General features: G+C 36.7%; 1 protein-coding gene across 4 annotated transcripts in view; it reads right to left on the bottom strand.

The window, feature by feature from the left end:
• The window catches only part of TMEM135 (transmembrane protein 135), a 269519-nt gene that overhangs the window by 136787 nt on the left and 115269 nt on the right, over positions 1-17463 (bottom strand). For 3 of the 4 annotated variants that reach the window (XM_068976622.1, XM_068976624.1, XM_068976625.1), the window contains exon 5: positions 13967-14032. The exons of the other annotated variant lie outside the window; for it this stretch is intronic. In XM_068976622.1, the coding sequence (XP_068832723.1) occupies positions 13967-14032 (66 nt within the window). The remainder of the gene's footprint in view (positions 1-13966; positions 14033-17463) is intronic. 4 annotated transcript variants of the gene reach the window in all.

Raw genomic sequence — 17463 nt, 5'->3', positions numbered from 1 at the left:
CCAAAAAAATACATCTAGGCATATTTTCAAACTAGAGAAAATCAAAGATCAGCGGGGAAATTCTGAAAGAAGCCCAAGGAAAAAAATAATTTGTAGAACTAGCCTCCTTAATTATGCTCCTTAATCTTAAACAGTAATAGTACTATCTTCCAAAACAACCACTGATCTGTTCTCCCATCCCCTAGAGTTTTGGCTTTTGCAGAATATCATATAAACGGAATCATACACTGATGATGAGGGTTTTGCTGAGCTTTATGAATATGTAGATGTTTGTCTTCACCAAATTTGGAAGTTGTCAGCCATTTCTTCAAATATTTTTTCTTCACAAATCTCTTTGCCTTCTCTAGTATACATAAGACACAAATGTGAGACCTCTGCTATTGTCCTTCAGGTTTTTAAGCTCTGTTTATTTTCTTTAATCTTTCTTTATTATTTAGATTGCACAACTGAACTATCAAGTTTCTTCAACATTTCCTTCCTCTATCTTCTCCATTCTGCTATTGAAATCACCTAATGAATTCTTAGTTATTTCAACATTTAATATTAATATTTGAGCTATTTTAATTTTCTGTCCCCAAATTTCAACTTGGTTCTTTTTATAGTTTCTTTTTCTCATCTGCGAACTTCAGACTTTCCATTCATTTCAAAAGTGTTTACACACTTTTTTACACTGGGTTACACAGTGTTTTACACAGTGTTTACACAGCATTAGAATGACTGCTCTGAGAACTTTTATTGTATTTCCAACAGCAAAGTAATTGCATAATTGGTACCTGTTGATTGCTGTTTTCCCCCACAATTGACTACGATTTCCCTAGTTTTTGGTATATCACGTACTTCTGGACTATATCCTAGAGACTTACATTGTGACACTCTTAGTCATGTTAAAGACTCTGCAGAACTATCTGTTGTTTTTGTCATTGTGGTAGGCAATAAACGCTATTCGGTTCCAACCACAAGTCCCAACCCACCGTTTGTGGGCTGTGGTTTCAATATTATTTTCAGTTTTCCAAGTCTTTTCAGTATTATTTAGTCTCTCCCCATATGTGCCACCAAAGGGCAGTGGTCTATGCTATAGTTCAGTTCTCAAAACCTTTACACCTCCTCAAATAAGTTCCACAATTGCTTAGCTCAGGAATGAATTTCAGACTATATACAGATTTAGATCATCTTTTTCTCTGTCTTCTGCCTTTCCATGGTTTATCCATAGTCTGTCTCCTACATCCCTTTTCTCAATCCTCTGCCTACAATTAAATTTTTTGATTCCCCATTCAGTCGCATATTTGTTGCAGTGACATCTGCCTCAGGGATAAAGTGGTAAGGAAAACAAAGGAAGCGAAAAAGTAACACATATTCTCTCCATACTCTTCGGACCACAGGAGACCCTTTTCCCAGCTTCTGATTAAAGAGGAAGATGATCTTTCAGGGTTTTAAATGGCCGCCCAGTGCCATCGCTACCAGCCCTAGAGGACAGCCTCATGATCGGGGCCCACCTGCTGTCCCAGCAGAAGGACAAAACCAAAACACGAAACAAAAAGAAAGGCTGATTTTATGCAGAATCTTCTGTATGCAAGAGTCCTATTTTCCAGGTCTCTGACCATACATACACAGAGGAAGAGGAGGTTTCTCTTAGAGCTTTTTCTGCCTGGATCCATCGTGGGGATCGAGAATAGGGGGTTCCCTAGAGTTCAAGCCAGGAGACAGAGGATGGTGAGTGGAAGCAAAAAGGAAACTCACTGCTAATCAGTCACCAGTCCCAATTTTGACTTCCTTGCCTACACCTCCTGCGATTATTTACTCTTCAGAGGTCTCATGGTAGCTCTATGTGTTCTGTTCAGAGTTTTTAGTTGTAATCAGTAGACGAGATAAGAATCTGTTTCCTCCTCCATCTCAGCAGAACTGGAACCACAGAATTTCCAGAAATAAATCCCTAACATTCACAATCAGTTGATCTGTGACAAAGGTGTCAAAGCAATTCAACAGGCAAAGAAGAGCTATTTCAACAAATGCTGCTGAGACAACTGGATATCCATATGCAACATAAATAGATAAAACTTTGCCTCACACTGTATACAAAAGCCAACTTAAAATGGATCACAGATCTAAACGTAAAACCAAAAATTATAAAACTTTTAGAAGAAAACATAGGAGGCTCTCAGTTAGCTTAGAAAAGATTTCTTAGTGATGATACCAAAAAACCCAACAAAGTGAACCTCATCAAACTTCAGACCTAGACAAGAGAAAGACAGACAACAGACTGGGGAAAAAAAATTTTTCTTCAAGTCATATATTTAATAGATTTGTATCCAGAATTTTTTTTTTTTAAATCACCTCCTACAGAGGATATGGAGAGAAGGGAATCCTCTTACACTATACTGGTGGGAATGTAAATTGGTACAGCCATTATGGAGAAGAGTATGGAGGTTCCTTAAAAAGCTAAAAGTAGAGCTACCGTATTTTTTTATTTAAGGCACTTCAGTCGTGTCTGACTCTATGCGACTCCACAGACGGCAGCCCACCAGGCTCCCCCGTCCCTGGGATTCTCCAGGCAAGAACACTGGAGTGGGTTGCCATTTCCTTCGCCAATGCATGAAAGTGAAAAGTGAAAGTGAAGTCGCTCAGTCATGTCCAACTCTTAGCGACCCCATGGACTGTAGCCTACCAGGCTCCTCCATCCATGGGATTTTCCAGGCCAAGAGTACTGGAGTGGAGTACCATTGCCTTCTCCCCTTCCTGGGCATATATCCAGAGAAAAACATGATCCAAAAGGATACATGTACCCCAAGGTTCACTGCAGCCCTGTTTATAATAGCCAAGACATAGAAGCAACCTAAATGTCCATCAACAGAGGAATGGATAAAGAAGATGCGGTAAATATATCCACTGGAATAGTACTCAGCTGTTAAAAAGGTGAAATAATACCATTTGCAGCAACATGAATGGAACCAGAGTGTTAGTGAGTCAGACAGAGAAGGAGAGAAATATCATGACATCCCTCATATGTGGATTCTAAAAAAGAAATTATACAAGTGAACTTACTTACAAAACAGAAAGAGACTCACAGACTTAGAAAATGAACTTATGGTTGCGAGGAGAAGGGACAGTTAGGGACTCTGGGAAGGTCTATATTTAAAATGGATAACCAACAAGGACTTATTGTATAGCTCATGGAACTCTGCTCAATGTCATGTGCCAGCCTGGACCGGAGAGGGCTTTGGGGTAGAATGGACATAGGTATACGTATGACTGAGTCCCTTTGCTGTTCACCTGAAACTACCACAACATTGTTAACCAGCTATATCCCAATACAAAATAAAAAAAGTTCGTAGTTTGAAAAAAAAAATTACCTCCTACAACTTGAGAAACAAAACACACAAAACTTGGCAAAAGATTTTAGCAGACATTTTATCAAAGATATACCAATGACTAATAAGCACATGGCAAGATTCCCAACATCATTTAGTCACTGTTGTTGTTTAGTTGCTAAGTTGTGTCCTACTCTTTTACAACCCCATGGACTGTAGCCCACCGGGCTTGGGACTGTAGCCCCCTCTGTCCATGAGATCCCAGGTAAGAATACTGCAGTGAGTTGCCATTTTCTTCTTCAGGGGATCCTCCCAACCCAGCAACTGAACCCACATCTTCTGCATTGGCAAGTGGGTTCTTTACCACTGAGCTACCAGGGAAGGCCCGTTAGTCATTAGGTAAAGGCAAATTACAGCCACAGTGAGATATAGCAACATATTTTTAGAATGGCTATAATCAAAAAGACTGGTAATACCAAATGCTGGCAAAGATATTGACAAATAGGACCTCCTGTCCATTGCCACTTGGAATGTAAAATAATATAGCCACTTTTTCTTTTAAAAGTTCCTCCTATTATAATAGGAGGGAAGGGGGCAGGGCACAACTTTTGAAAGAGTGGCATAGCCCAAGGACACAACACAAACCTACTAAAATCAAATGGGTCCAAGATGGCAGACAAGTCAACTTCCACTAGACCTTGATTCTCAATAAGCAAGCTAAATGGCACACCCAGAGGCACCATGACAGTTCCAAGGCACTGTCAAAAGACCAAGGAGTGGGCAGTGGCCCAATTCCTGGAAATCTCCACCCATTCCCCAAAACAGTTGGAATAATCCTCCCAATCATTAGCATATGAAATTACCCAGCCCATAAAAACTAACCATGTCACATTTTCGTGCCTACACTTGCCCTCTGCTATGGCCCACACTCTGTGGAGGGTGCTTTTCTCTGAATCTGAATAAACCCATTTCTTACCTATCACTTTGTCTCTCACTGAATTCTTTCTGCAACCAGATATCAAGATCCTGAGCTTCTTTAGATCCTGAAACCAGGTACAGTGGGTTTTGGCTTGGTTTGAGCACATGGGTCAACGCCCTATCCAAGGTAAACGGTTTCAATATGACTGAGCAATTTCACTCTCAGTATCAAACCAAGAGCCATTAAAACATATGTCAACACACAAGTCTTCTATGCAAATGCTCACAGAAATATTATTCATAATAGCCAAAAACTGGAAACTGTCCATATGTTCATTAGCTGGTTAGTAGATGAACAAAATATTATCCACACAATGGAATACTACTCAGTCACGAAAAGGAAAAACTACTATGGATGAATCTCAAAAACGTGCTAAGTGAAAGAAGTCAGATATGAAAGAGTATATATTGTGTGTGTATGCATGCATGCATGCTAAGTCACTTCAGTCGTGTCTGACTCTTTGTGAAACTTGGACAATAGATAGCCCACAAGGCTGCTCTGTCCATGGGATTCTCTAGGCAAGACAATGGAGTGGGTTGCCCTGCCCTCCTCCAGGAGATCTTCCTGACCCAGGGATCAAATCCGCATCTCTTATGTCTTCTGCATTGGCAGGCAGGTTCTTTACCACTAGTGATACCTAGGAAGCGCCATATATTCTATGATTCCATATATATGAAACTTTCAGAAAAAGGAAATCTATGGATTTGTGCTTTAATAAAGAATATATCTGTGTTTTGCTCCCTGTTCCTGGTACACAGCTTTAAACATCCTTGGAATTTCCTGAGTGGTATAAGTATCTGTTATGCTAATGAAGTGATTCATAGCTTTAGGATCTGGGCTGATCACCAGAAAGACCAACCACACCATTTAACACAAATCTCAAGTTCTGCCACATCCTTACTGTCTTTACATTGCAAACTCATCTATTGAGAAAAAAGCCAAGAGTCAACAAAGAAAGAAAAAAAGATGTACAAACAAAATGGTAAAAATTATAATTGGACAGACATTTTTATAAAAAATTAAATTTTTTGGAAATTCAAAATGTTTCAGTTACTTGCTGCTAAACTCACCCCAACACTACACACAAAATTCATTTGGTATATGAGGTACAAAGAAACATTTTCTGTATATCTAAAGACTTGAGTTTCAAAAGATAGCCTACATTCGCTAATGCTCTCAACCACATACAGCTATATAACCAAAGTAGGCAAGTTTAATAAGTTCAGGGGGAGGTAGTTGGAACTGGCCTTACCCATGTGGAAATAATCGCTTTCCTGGCCTACAGCTCTTCCTATTAGGATCAAAACAGACTGATGTTATCTTAAGAACCCTTCCAATTTTTGAAAAATAAAACCTAAGTGTTCCATAGTTAGCCAGATATTGTCCAGATATTGTTTGTTTTGTTTAAGGAGAAAATTATGGCACATTTATTTTTGTACTTAAATCAAAAGCAGAGTTACTATTATGAAGAAAATAAGGGCATTCTGAAAGATAATTATCTCAGTACAGAAAGGCATATACAGAGTTGGTATAGACAAGGCCACCAAGCTTAAACACTGTGATCTGATATTATTAAAACCTCACCTTGGCCCATGGCCTTCTTTGGATCAGAATTTTCCAAATTGTTTGTTCACCAAGAATATGAAATAATGTGATAGCATACAAATGGTGAGCCATTTAAATTCAATATAGTGACAAGGATAAACTGTTACAGCAAGAATAAAATACAAATTCTGAAGCTCAATGTTTTACAATGCCATTCTGGCATGGATTCTAAATTTTCTAAGCACCTGCCAAAATATAACATGTTGTTTTGATTCATGGAATCGGAAGAGTGGGAAAAAAATAAAATGAAGTCAGACAAGTCTTCTGCCCCTGGCAGTTCAGCATCTATAGCATCTAGACTGATGGGTATTAAGAAATACAACTTTGTAAAAGCAAACAATATAGCCAACCCCAGACCCCCTTGAAGTCTCTTTTTAATGTTTCACCACCTTGAAATCATGACTAATGACTCCAGTTATCTCCAACTTTCTGTCCTATAATCAAAACTCATTTCTTCCCACCTCATCAAGAGACAGGAATGGGACTTCTTTATATATACCTTGCTTATTATAAACACTCCCTAGCCCTTAACCTTGCTTTCTATATCGTTTTCTGTATTTGTTTTCTCCTTACCAAGGTGTTATCCATTTTCCCCATATGCTTTTTTTAAGCTATACCCTACTTGCTTCTTGAAAGGAAAAAACATCACAGTAACTTTTCTAGGCTAAACTCTAATAGACTACAGTCACCTGTCAGCATCCACAGGGGACTGGCTCCAGAACTGCCACAGGTGCCAAAATCCACAGATGCTCGGGTTCCTTACATAAAACGGCTTAGTACAGTCAGCCCTACACACATGCGGATGTGGAAACCATGAACATCGAGGTCCATCTGCATTTGCATGGTTTACCACTATACGCAGAATGAGGAAATCCCTGCCAAAGGAAAAACAATAAACTTGAAAATATTGTTTGGAGACACTTTAAAGTGGTCAGAATTTTTTTTCCCCCTTAGTGATATGGGGATATGAGAGGAAGCTAGTCAAGTTAACAAAGAGCATATTTCAATGGCAACAGATGTGTAAACTTATCTTCATATTTTCTTCCCATTAAAATACAATACATAAATCAAAGATGTTATCATAGAAGAGATAGTCCATTTTCCTGGACAGGATTCTTCACTGCCGAGCCACCAGGGACGCTCGCAGCTATTGGCATAGCTACAGGTCCAAAATATCTGTCTCCCATTACCAGCGGTTAGAGATGCCCATATACTCATGTTAATATAGAAAATATATCAACCTACTTAATTCAATATGAGTGGATGCTTTTAATCCTATTTAAACAAGACAACAGGACAGTGCATGGCAAGGCCCTAAGTGACAGGCTTATGGTCGCAGTCATGGGGCTATAAAGTTTCCTGAGAGCTTAAACCAGATTAGTCTTATTTATAATTAAAACCCAGCACTTTGCATAGCACCTGGCACTCAATTAATACTTAGGGAAGAATGGAGGGGAGGTAACACTCGATCTGCTACCAGCGCCACGTGTTACACCTACCTTTAAGATGCACTCAGAAAGTACTGCTCACTGATTAAATTTTACAAGCCCCTAGGTACCAGCACTCTAATAGCTTCAGAAACTTCACTATTGGAAATACTAATACACTGCTTATTAAAGACATGTATTTCCTGTGTTTCAGTTGTTGCGATCATGTCCAACTCTCTGTAACCCTATGGACTCTATCCCACCAGGTTCCTTTGTCCATTGGATTTTCTAGGCAGGAATACTGGAGTGGGTTGCCATTTCCTTCTCCAGAGGATCTTCCTGACCCAGGAATCGAACAAACATCTCCTGCTTCGCAGACGGATTCTTTACTGCTGAGCTACCAGGGAAGCACATATATTTCCTGAGGTGATATTAAAAGAGAAATAGTTTAAAAATATATTTAATTAAGCAAAAAAACAAGTAATTTTTAAAATATGAATAGAAGTTTACTTCTAGGTTTCCTTATATAAAAAACTTGCATTCATAACAGGAAATTCTTGATTCGAGTATTATATTAAGTTGAATATAATTTTAACATAATTTCAAGTTTTGGACATGTATCTAATATCTTAATGATCAATTAACTTTGTGACTAAGAGTGAATATAAATATGTATATTTTATAGATTCTTCAAGTATACCTTAAGGCATGAAAAAATTTTGTTTAAAAATGTATCATTCTATTTATAACCTTTATGATTTTAGAATAATCAGTTCAGTTCAATCACTCAGTCGTGTCTGACTCTTTGTGACCCCATGAATCGCAGCACGCCAGGCCTCCCTGTCCATCACCATCTCCCAGAGTTCCCTCAGACTCACGTCCATCAAGTCCGTGATGCCATCCAGCCATCTCATCCTCGGTCGTCCCCTACTCCTCCTGCCCCAAATCCCTCCCAGCATCAGAGTCTTTACCAATGAGTCAACTCTTCGCATGAGGTGGCCAAAGTACTGGAGATTCAGCTTCAGCATCATTCCTTCCAAAGAAATCCCAGGGTTGATCTCCTTCAGAATGGACTGGTTGGATCTCCTTGCAGTCCAAGGGACTCTCAAGAGTCTTCTCCAACACCACAGTTCAAACGCATCAATTCTTCGGCACTCAGCCCTCTTCACAGTCCAACTCTCACATCCATACATGATCACAGGAAAAACCATAGCCTTGACTAGATGGACCTTGGCAAAGTAATGTCTCTGCTTTTGAATATGCTATCTAGGTTGGTCAAAACTTTTCTTCCAAGGAGTAAGCGTCTTTTAATTTCACAGCTGCAGTCACCATCTGCAGTGATTTTGGAGCCCAAAAAAATAAAGTCTGACACTGTTTCCACTGTTTCCCCATCTATTTCCCATGAAGTGATGGGACCGGATGCCATGATCTTCGTTGTCTGAATGTTGAGCTTTAAGACAACTTTTTCGCTCTCCTGTTTTACTTTCATCAAGAGGCTTTTTAGCTCCTCTTCCCTTTCTGCCATAAGGGTGGTGTCATCTGCATATCTGAGGTTATTGATGTTTCTCCTGGCAATCTTGATTCCAGCTTGTGTTTCTTCCAGTCCAGCGTTTCTCATGATGTACTCTGCATAGAAGTTAAATAAGCAGGGTGACAATATACAGCCTTGACGTACTCCTTTTCCTATTTGGAACCAGTCTGTTGTTCCATATTCAGTTCTAACTGTTGCTTCCTGACCTGCATACAGATTTCTCAAGAGGCAGGTCAGGTGGTCTGGTATTCCCATCTCTCTCAGATTTTCTGAACTAACTTACCCTACTCAAATTACTTGTTTCTTCCCTTATCATTTAAACTGCTCATGCTTTTAAACCATATACTTGCTATACCTCCTTTTGAAGCTCTGCAATTATAATTACTTCCCCCATTGCTTTGTACTTTTCAATCTTCTTCCATAATTAGAACTAAGTTATCAATGGATTAGAATACAAGCTCCCCAAAGACAAGGATATTTTGCTTACTGATGGAATGCAAGCACCTAAAAAAATGCCATCAGTCCATCCAAAGGAGATCAGCCTTGGGTGTTCATTGGTAGGACTGATGTTGAAGCTGAAACTCCAATACTTTGGCCACCTGATGCGAAGAGCTGACTCATCTGAAAAGACCCTGATGCTGGGAAAGATTGAGGGCAGGAGGAGAAGGGGACGACAGAGGATGAGATGGTTGGATGGCATCACCGACTCAACGGACATGGGTTTGGATGGACTCCGGGAGTTGGTGATGGACAGGGAGGCCTGGTGTGCTGCGGTTCATGGGGTCACAGAGTCAGACACGACTGAGTGACTGAACTGAACTGAAAAAAATGCCAGGAATATTAGAAGCTGCTCAAAAAATACTTTCAAGGATTATTTCTCCTTCCATTCATCAGAGTCTCTAACATAAAGACACAGATATGAAACACTAAACTTTTTGGAAAAATGAAGACAGATATGTTTGTACTTTAGAAATTCACAAATTTTTTTAAAGTTAATAGAGCTGTAACAGATGAATCAACCTGCTGGCTATAGGAAGTCATTAGCTTCTTCATTACATAATACTCTGTGATTCAGTGGATATACAACGGCAGCTAACACAGAGAAGGAAAAGGTTTTAAGTGTTTAAAGTCCTAGAGTTTAAAATCCTGCCTTTCTATGGTGAAGAACTGCTTAACTTTGCTCTCTTTTAAAACTATGAATTAAGAATAAGTGAAAGTCGCTCAGTTGTGTCCAAATCTTTGCGACCCCATGGACTATATAGTCCATGGAATTCTCCAGGCCACAGTACTGGAATGGGTAGCCTTTCCTTTCTCCAGGAGATCTTCCCAACCCAGGGATAGAATCCAGGTCTCCCGCATAAAAGGGGGATTCTTGACCAGCTGAGCCACCAGGGAAGCCCAAGAATACTGGAGTGGGTAGGCTATGCCTTCTCCAGGGGATCTTCCTGACCTAGGAATCGAACCACGGTCTCCTGCACTGCAGGTGGTTTCTTTACCAGTCGAGCCACCAGGTAAGCTCCTGAATTAAGAACAACCTAATGAAAAAACACTGATTTCTGGATTATTCAGGTTCAAGTTATACAACAGTATATAACTCTTGAAATACATAAATTAAAGAGAGCAATTTTATCTTTTTTTTTAAACAACTTGTTTCATCCTATACATAAGTAAGGCTGAAAATACTATTATCCCTTTCTCGAAAAAGTTTTAAAACCACAATTTTTTAGTCAAGTACATTTAAAAACTATTTTTGATAGTGATAATTTTACAAATTAGCCTTCCAAATAAACACACTACAAAATTCTACTCCCCCAAATTACCTGCTTTATAGCATTTTTATGCAATTTAATCAAAACACAAAAATCCAGCTAGCCCATACACAGGACTGTACAAAGAACACATCAACATGGTCAGGCATTCAGTGACAAAACAGAATTGTGAAGGGTCACTATTTTTCTCTCTTCATTTTAAGCCATATATTTCACTACACATATGAAAAGATAACAGTGATAATTAGAATGCATCAAAAACATATGGCTAATTACATAATCTCAGAGGTCTTAGCTATTGAGCTATAGCTATTTTCCAATTGTCAAACTACAGGACAACTGAATGAATAGAAAACTCTAAGTAAGTGAATACACTGAGGGAGATTATATTATATAGTGGAATGAATGGGTTTGGGAGATACACTGGAGTTCACATCTCAGAGCTCCCATCTCCCAGTTGTTTGATCATAGGCAAAATGTTTAACTTCTCTGAGACTTGGTTTATGTATAAAATGGGTATATTTCTCCCTTGCAGAGTTGTGATGAAGATTTAAAAGGATAATGTGTCATTCATTTGCTTAAATTCTCTAATGATTCATTATAACTTAGAAAAAAATTATAAACCCCTTCAAAAATTACCTTCTTATTTTCAAAGAAAGGAATCATGTTTTCTGGTCTCAACATTTCTTAAAATATGCAAGTAGAAATGTTCAATAGGTACACAAAACATAGGCTTAAAGTCAGAATTCAGGGAAGGGTAGGACTTCTCTGGTGGGTCAGTGGTAAAGAATCCACCTGCAATGTAGGAGATGTGGGTTCAATCCCTGAGTCAGGAAGATCTCCTGGAAAAGGAAATGGCAACCTATTCTAGTTTTCTTGCCTGGGAAACCCCACAGATAGAGGAGCCTGGTGAACTACAGTCCATAGGGTCACAGAAAGTTGGATACAACCTAGCAACTAAACCACCACCACCAACACAGGGAAGGGTACACAAGAGACAAGCAAAGCTCAGTGTCATCAAGCATTCAGATCACAAATTTATTCAAAGACTACTATCTTTGTAAACTTGATACACCGGTCTTCATTCCTCCTACCTGATATCATTGTCATGAAGTTACTTATTAATGCCTACTTAACAAATATTTTCACAGTAATGAGCTAAAACAATTTTCCAACTACCCTAGAACAAGTAAGCTCCTTACTAACCATCTCCCTTAGCATGTCATAAGTTTTCTAAATTCTAAATTTCTAAATTTGCTTTAAGTAGACCAAAAACTTTTGGTTTATCTCCTACCTCCAAAAACTCTCTATTATTGACCAGACACTAAAATTTAGCACAGTCCTAGGTGGCACAAGTGATAAAGAACTTGCCTGCCAATGCAGGAGACATAAGAGACGTTGGTTCTATCCCTAGCAGGAAGATCCCTTGCAGGAGGGCATGGCAATCCACTCCAGTATTCTTGCCTGGAGAATGCCCATGGACAGAGGAGCCTGGTGGGCTACAGTCCATGGGGTTGTAAAAAGTCAGACACAACTGAAGTGACTAGGCTTGCATGCAAGTGGAATCTGGACTCAGACTCTAGTTACTTCCAGACTCAACCTTAACTAAACATTTCTACTCTTTTTCAGGTTTTTTCCCATGTATTGATGCCACTGTTTCCCCAACCAGAGAGTAAGCTCCCCTAGAGGCAAGAACCATATTATATCATCTATTCCCATAGCACTTAGCCTATTATGTCCAAAAATATCTGTGCCACTTGTACATACATATATTCAATAATTTCTTTGTTTTCCTTTGTCTTAATTGTTTATTTCCCAAAGTTAAATAATTAAAACTAATTTGTAGCCTATCCCAGCTACCATTTACTGAATACTCACTACGCATCACTCTGTATTTTTTTAATCTACAGAATATTATCATATTTATCAACCCTAAAATATCATAGACTTAATTTTAGAGGTGTTAAGATGTGAAAAATAGTAAATGGTGACTATGAGGTGTCACTGATTAGAAGACATATTCCATTTTCAGAGATCTTAAAATGCAAGAAAAAATGTGCAAGAGAGGGCTTAAAAATTTTGTCCTCGTTAATACCTGTTAACCAGGTATTACTCTTACAATCTTCAGTTACAATCTTCAGTAACTGAGGGAGGAATGAATCAGAACCAAGCTGATTTAACTACTTCCTCTCCATAAAGTAAAATATATACATGCATACTATGTGTTGATATGCTCAGAATACTTATAAAACTGTCTTGCATATATTTACTTTCCCAAACTTTTTATAAAGTTCAAAAGATCACTGATAACTCCCATTAAAAAAATCATAGTAATTACTAAAACCTAAAATTCATACTGACAAAACTTTTAGGCAGATAAATATGCCCAACTTTATTAATGGCAATATTTTTTTCTCTCAAAAAATACAGAGTTTAGTTTGTTGAGAATACAAAGAGATGAATTAAGTATTTTTCATAGACAAAGTATATATTATAAATCAATACCAAAGTAATTTGCCAATATACATACAATTAAACATTTAAAGGCATATAATTTCCAAATGACTATACATTTTCACCTAACAGACTGATATATCTGCTGCTGCTGCTAAGTGGCTTCAGTCGTGTATGACTCTGTGCAACCCCACAGACAGCAGCCAAACAGGCTCCGCCGTCCCTGGGATTCTCCAAGCAAGAACACTGGAGTGGGTTAAGTATTTGCTAGTAGAATACAAAAGGGAACATGGCAATGTGACATTATGTTCAACCTCAACCTAAAGATATCTTAGTAAGGAAGTGAATAAAGAAAAAGCAGACAGAGTGGTAATGGAACCAGTAATAATTTGGTGGTGAAAATTTATTTCAGGTACTAGATTTTTAAAGAATTGGTAGGAGCATTTAGACAAATCTAAACTTAGATCTTAGTTGAGCCGCAACTACAAGAAAGGACAGACTAAACTCCATTTCTCTCCCTCCCACTACCCTTCCTTCTGCGATAAATACTAATATTTCAAATTATTTTATGTTAAGAAAGAAGTATCACAATTGTAGAACATAAAACAGGAAGAAAGAAAGAAATACGGGGCTATTTTCAATAAATATATATGTATTTGAGGAAGTTATTATTAAATGTTATTTTCTTTTAAGAGTAAAAACAATTAGTAACCAAAGATTAAAAGGTTCAGCAATTTATATTCAACCGAAGATCAGGTTCTAATATGACTTAACTGAAATCAATTTGTAGGTCAGATTCACTCAGTATTATGTACTTCAGATATTTTCAATTTGTTATATTAATTTAAAAAACTATGAATTAAGAACTAATAAATATACAAAAATTCTCATCTTACTTCTCCATTTCTTAATGTTGTGATGACTCCTCTTGCTACACCCATTCTAAATAGTGTTTCTGTGGCCTGTGAATTTAAAAGAAAAAAAAAGCAAAGATATATCATCTGTAATCTGTATTTAACTGTACAGCCCAACACCAAAATGCAAAACAATATTACATTTTTCAGGAACTTCTAAAGGAGCATGAATAACGTATAATAAGCTTTATACTATACTCCAAAAATATCATTTTGAGAACATTTTAATGTTATAAACAGCTCCCAAACTGCAATGTTTCAAAGGTTATTTTGATCTTCTATTTTCACTTCACACCTATAGTTTTCAAATTAGAACACTTAAATAAGTATAAAACTTAGTTTGGTTAACAAAAATTAAATAAGAACTTAGAACTTGAATTCAACTCAGAAATTACCATTTATTCTGATTGGTATACAAATACCAGTCCAAATAAGTTGACTGGTACTGAAATACTGACAGAAAATGAAGTAATTCTATGATGTTGTGTATTAAATAGCACCTGAGAAGACTTAATGCTTTCTATACACTAACAATGGACAATCCTAAAAGGAAACTAAGAATTTTGTTTATAACAGTATCAAAAAAAAATTTTAAGACATAGGAATAAATTTAACCAAAGAAGCAGAAGACTTATTCCCTGAAAACTAAAAAACACTGCCCAAAGATCTAAAAATATAAATAAATGCAAAGACAACCTGTGTTCATCAATTAAAAGACATAATATTGTTAAGATATCAATACTATCCAAAATGACCTATAGAGTCAATGCTATTCCTATCAAAATTCCAATGATTTCTTTACACAAATATACAAATCCATCCTAAAATTCATATGCAACCCCAAAGACCCCAAACAGCCAAAACAATTTTGAAAAAGAAGAGCAAAGCTGGAGGACTCACACCTTCCAATTTCAAAACTTACTTTAAAGCTACAGTAATCATAAAGATATGTATAGGCCAATGAAATAGAAGACAGAACCTGAAAACAAACTTTATAAACAGTCTAATGATGTTCAAGCAAAGTACTGAGACCATTCAATGGAGAAAGGACAGTCTTTTTAACAAATGGTACTGGGAAAACTGGACAACACTACTAAATTTGTGAATTCAGCACATGAACATAATTTCAATCCATAACTTAGAGTTAAAATAGGCCACTAATAGGGAGGAAGAAGGGTTATCCATACACACAAACAAAAAACAAGCAATAAATGAATGACTTTGCTATGACAGATTTTTACAAATGCATATATAACTAGAATTTGAAAGATTTACAGACATTTGCATTAAAAGAAAAAGTTTACCAATAATACAGTGTAATTTTTTCTCATTCTTAATGATTTGTACACTAAATTACATCTTCCATCTTTCTGTTTCTTTTGAAAACCTTATTTAATCTAGTGTTGTGATTAACAGGCCTCATCTAGGTCAGATTAGTTACTACATATATTTGAGAAGCAAAAGGGGAAAGGCAGAGACAGCAAGCACTTCGGATAAAATACACTTCTCCTCTAAACCACATCAAACTACTTTATACTCTTTTGTGACTCACAAACCTGAGATAGTTTGAAGATTTAATTATTCTTTTGCACTTTCTCCAATAGAGAAAGAACACTAAATTCAATCTTTTGTTTCCAACTAAATTGATTTATTTCATGAGCTCTTCCCACCAACATTTTTAAGGACGTTTCATTCTGACAGCTCTCTGTCAATTCAGCTCAACTTCCTTTGATTCTATAGGAAAGCACTGGAGTGGACAACATTCTTTTGACCTCTGCTAAAGAGACTGCTTTTAATTTACTTGTACCCAAACAACGACTAACAAGTGTCCAAAACAATGAGATACAGGGCTAGTTCTCAGCATCTGTAAATTTACCACTAACAAATTCTTCATTGAAATTTCCCTCTCTTCGAGTTTTGATAATAACTAAAATGATTAACACTAAAAACATTCATTAGACGTTTGTCAGTGGGAGAGAAAAAAACATCTGTAGGTTCTCAGTTAAAAATAGGTTAGCGAGAGAGACTGCTTTTAGGAAAAGTGTTGGATGAAGCAACTCAGGGACATGAAATCTAGATGGCAGAAATGCAAAGTTGAAGAATGGATCCTTGTGTTTGGGTATGTGGGTGTATGTGTGTGTGTGTGCATGCGTGTGCACACGCACAAGCCAAAAAAAGATCCAGAAGGATCTTTTCTAATATTCTATCATGCACATATACCATTTGCTAACAGTAAAAAGAAAAAGGGAAAAATAAAAGTAACAATTGTTATACACTAAAAGATGAAATAGATTTAAAACAGAATTTTGGAACAGTGTAAAATATTATAAGACAAGCAATACTTGAATGGCTCCCAAAGTGAAAATAATCAAAATTCAACAGAGACTCATGTTCTTATAGTCCAATGCATTTTAATTCATTATATCAACACAAAATAAGTCATCTTAACAGGAAATATATACTTCACAGACTTCACCTTGAAAATCATCATATTATAGAAAGACTTCAATGGGTTAAATTAATATGCAGTTCATACATATAAATAGAAAAGCTGTATTTAGCATATATTTATTTCCTATTTCCTATATTTACTTCCTATTAGTGAAGCAACTAGAATTCTAGTTATCTTATTCCCACTATTTACTATCTTGCTAAGCCTCAGACAGGTTGCCAAGATAGTGAATAAGACCTGACCTCCTCTGTAAAAAGGTGACAGTTAATATCAGCCTGTTTTCCTGTGTTGGTTAGTGATTATGTTAATGTATGTGAAAAGCTCAGTAAAGAGCTACATAAAGGTAAAATAGTGAATCCAGGATCTACTTTAGGACTTCATGAGATGAAAAGATGTTTGATAAAACACACATTTTTATGTATTTCCAGGGCCTTAAAAAAAATAACATAACATAAAGATTAAGAAAGCAGGTTTTAGAAACAGGCTGTTCAATTCAAAATCTAGCTTTGCTATTTGTAAGATGTGTGATCCAAACAAGCAATTTATTTCTTTGAGTACAACTTCACAATTAACAAAATCAGGATAACAACAGTATGGAACTCAAAGAAAATCAGAAGTGTTCAATAGATAATTTTATTGCTATTAATATCCTAAAGGAAATACAAAATTCCAATCCTACCTTTAAAAGTGGTCATCAGATTACAGTTAAAATACCATTAAAAATGGGAATTAAAAATGTACTATATAAAACAGTCACTGCAATTAACACGTTATACCATATGGCTATTTATTTATGCTAACATTCTTGATAAGACAACAGAAAATAAAGAAAACTTACATTATTTCAAAAAGATTAATTTAGCAACAGAAATAATATGTAATAGTCATTCTCCAGCTGTTTATCCTGGCCACAGAAGAAAAAGATATTTAAATACTGAAGCTTTTAAACACCAGCTGCTTTCCTTCTTTATGATGATAAAAATACAAAGTAAAAAATAGGAAAATTGAGCATTAGCTGTCTCAGTTC

Source organism: Capricornis sumatraensis, chromosome 8 (assembly GCF_032405125.1).
Source record: "Capricornis sumatraensis isolate serow.1 chromosome 8, serow.2, whole genome shotgun sequence".
NCBI classification, from domain to species: domain Eukaryota; kingdom Metazoa; phylum Chordata; class Mammalia; order Artiodactyla; family Bovidae; genus Capricornis; species Capricornis sumatraensis.
Note: the sequence above shows the minus strand (reverse complement) of the source record. Positions and strands in the feature narration are given on the sequence as shown.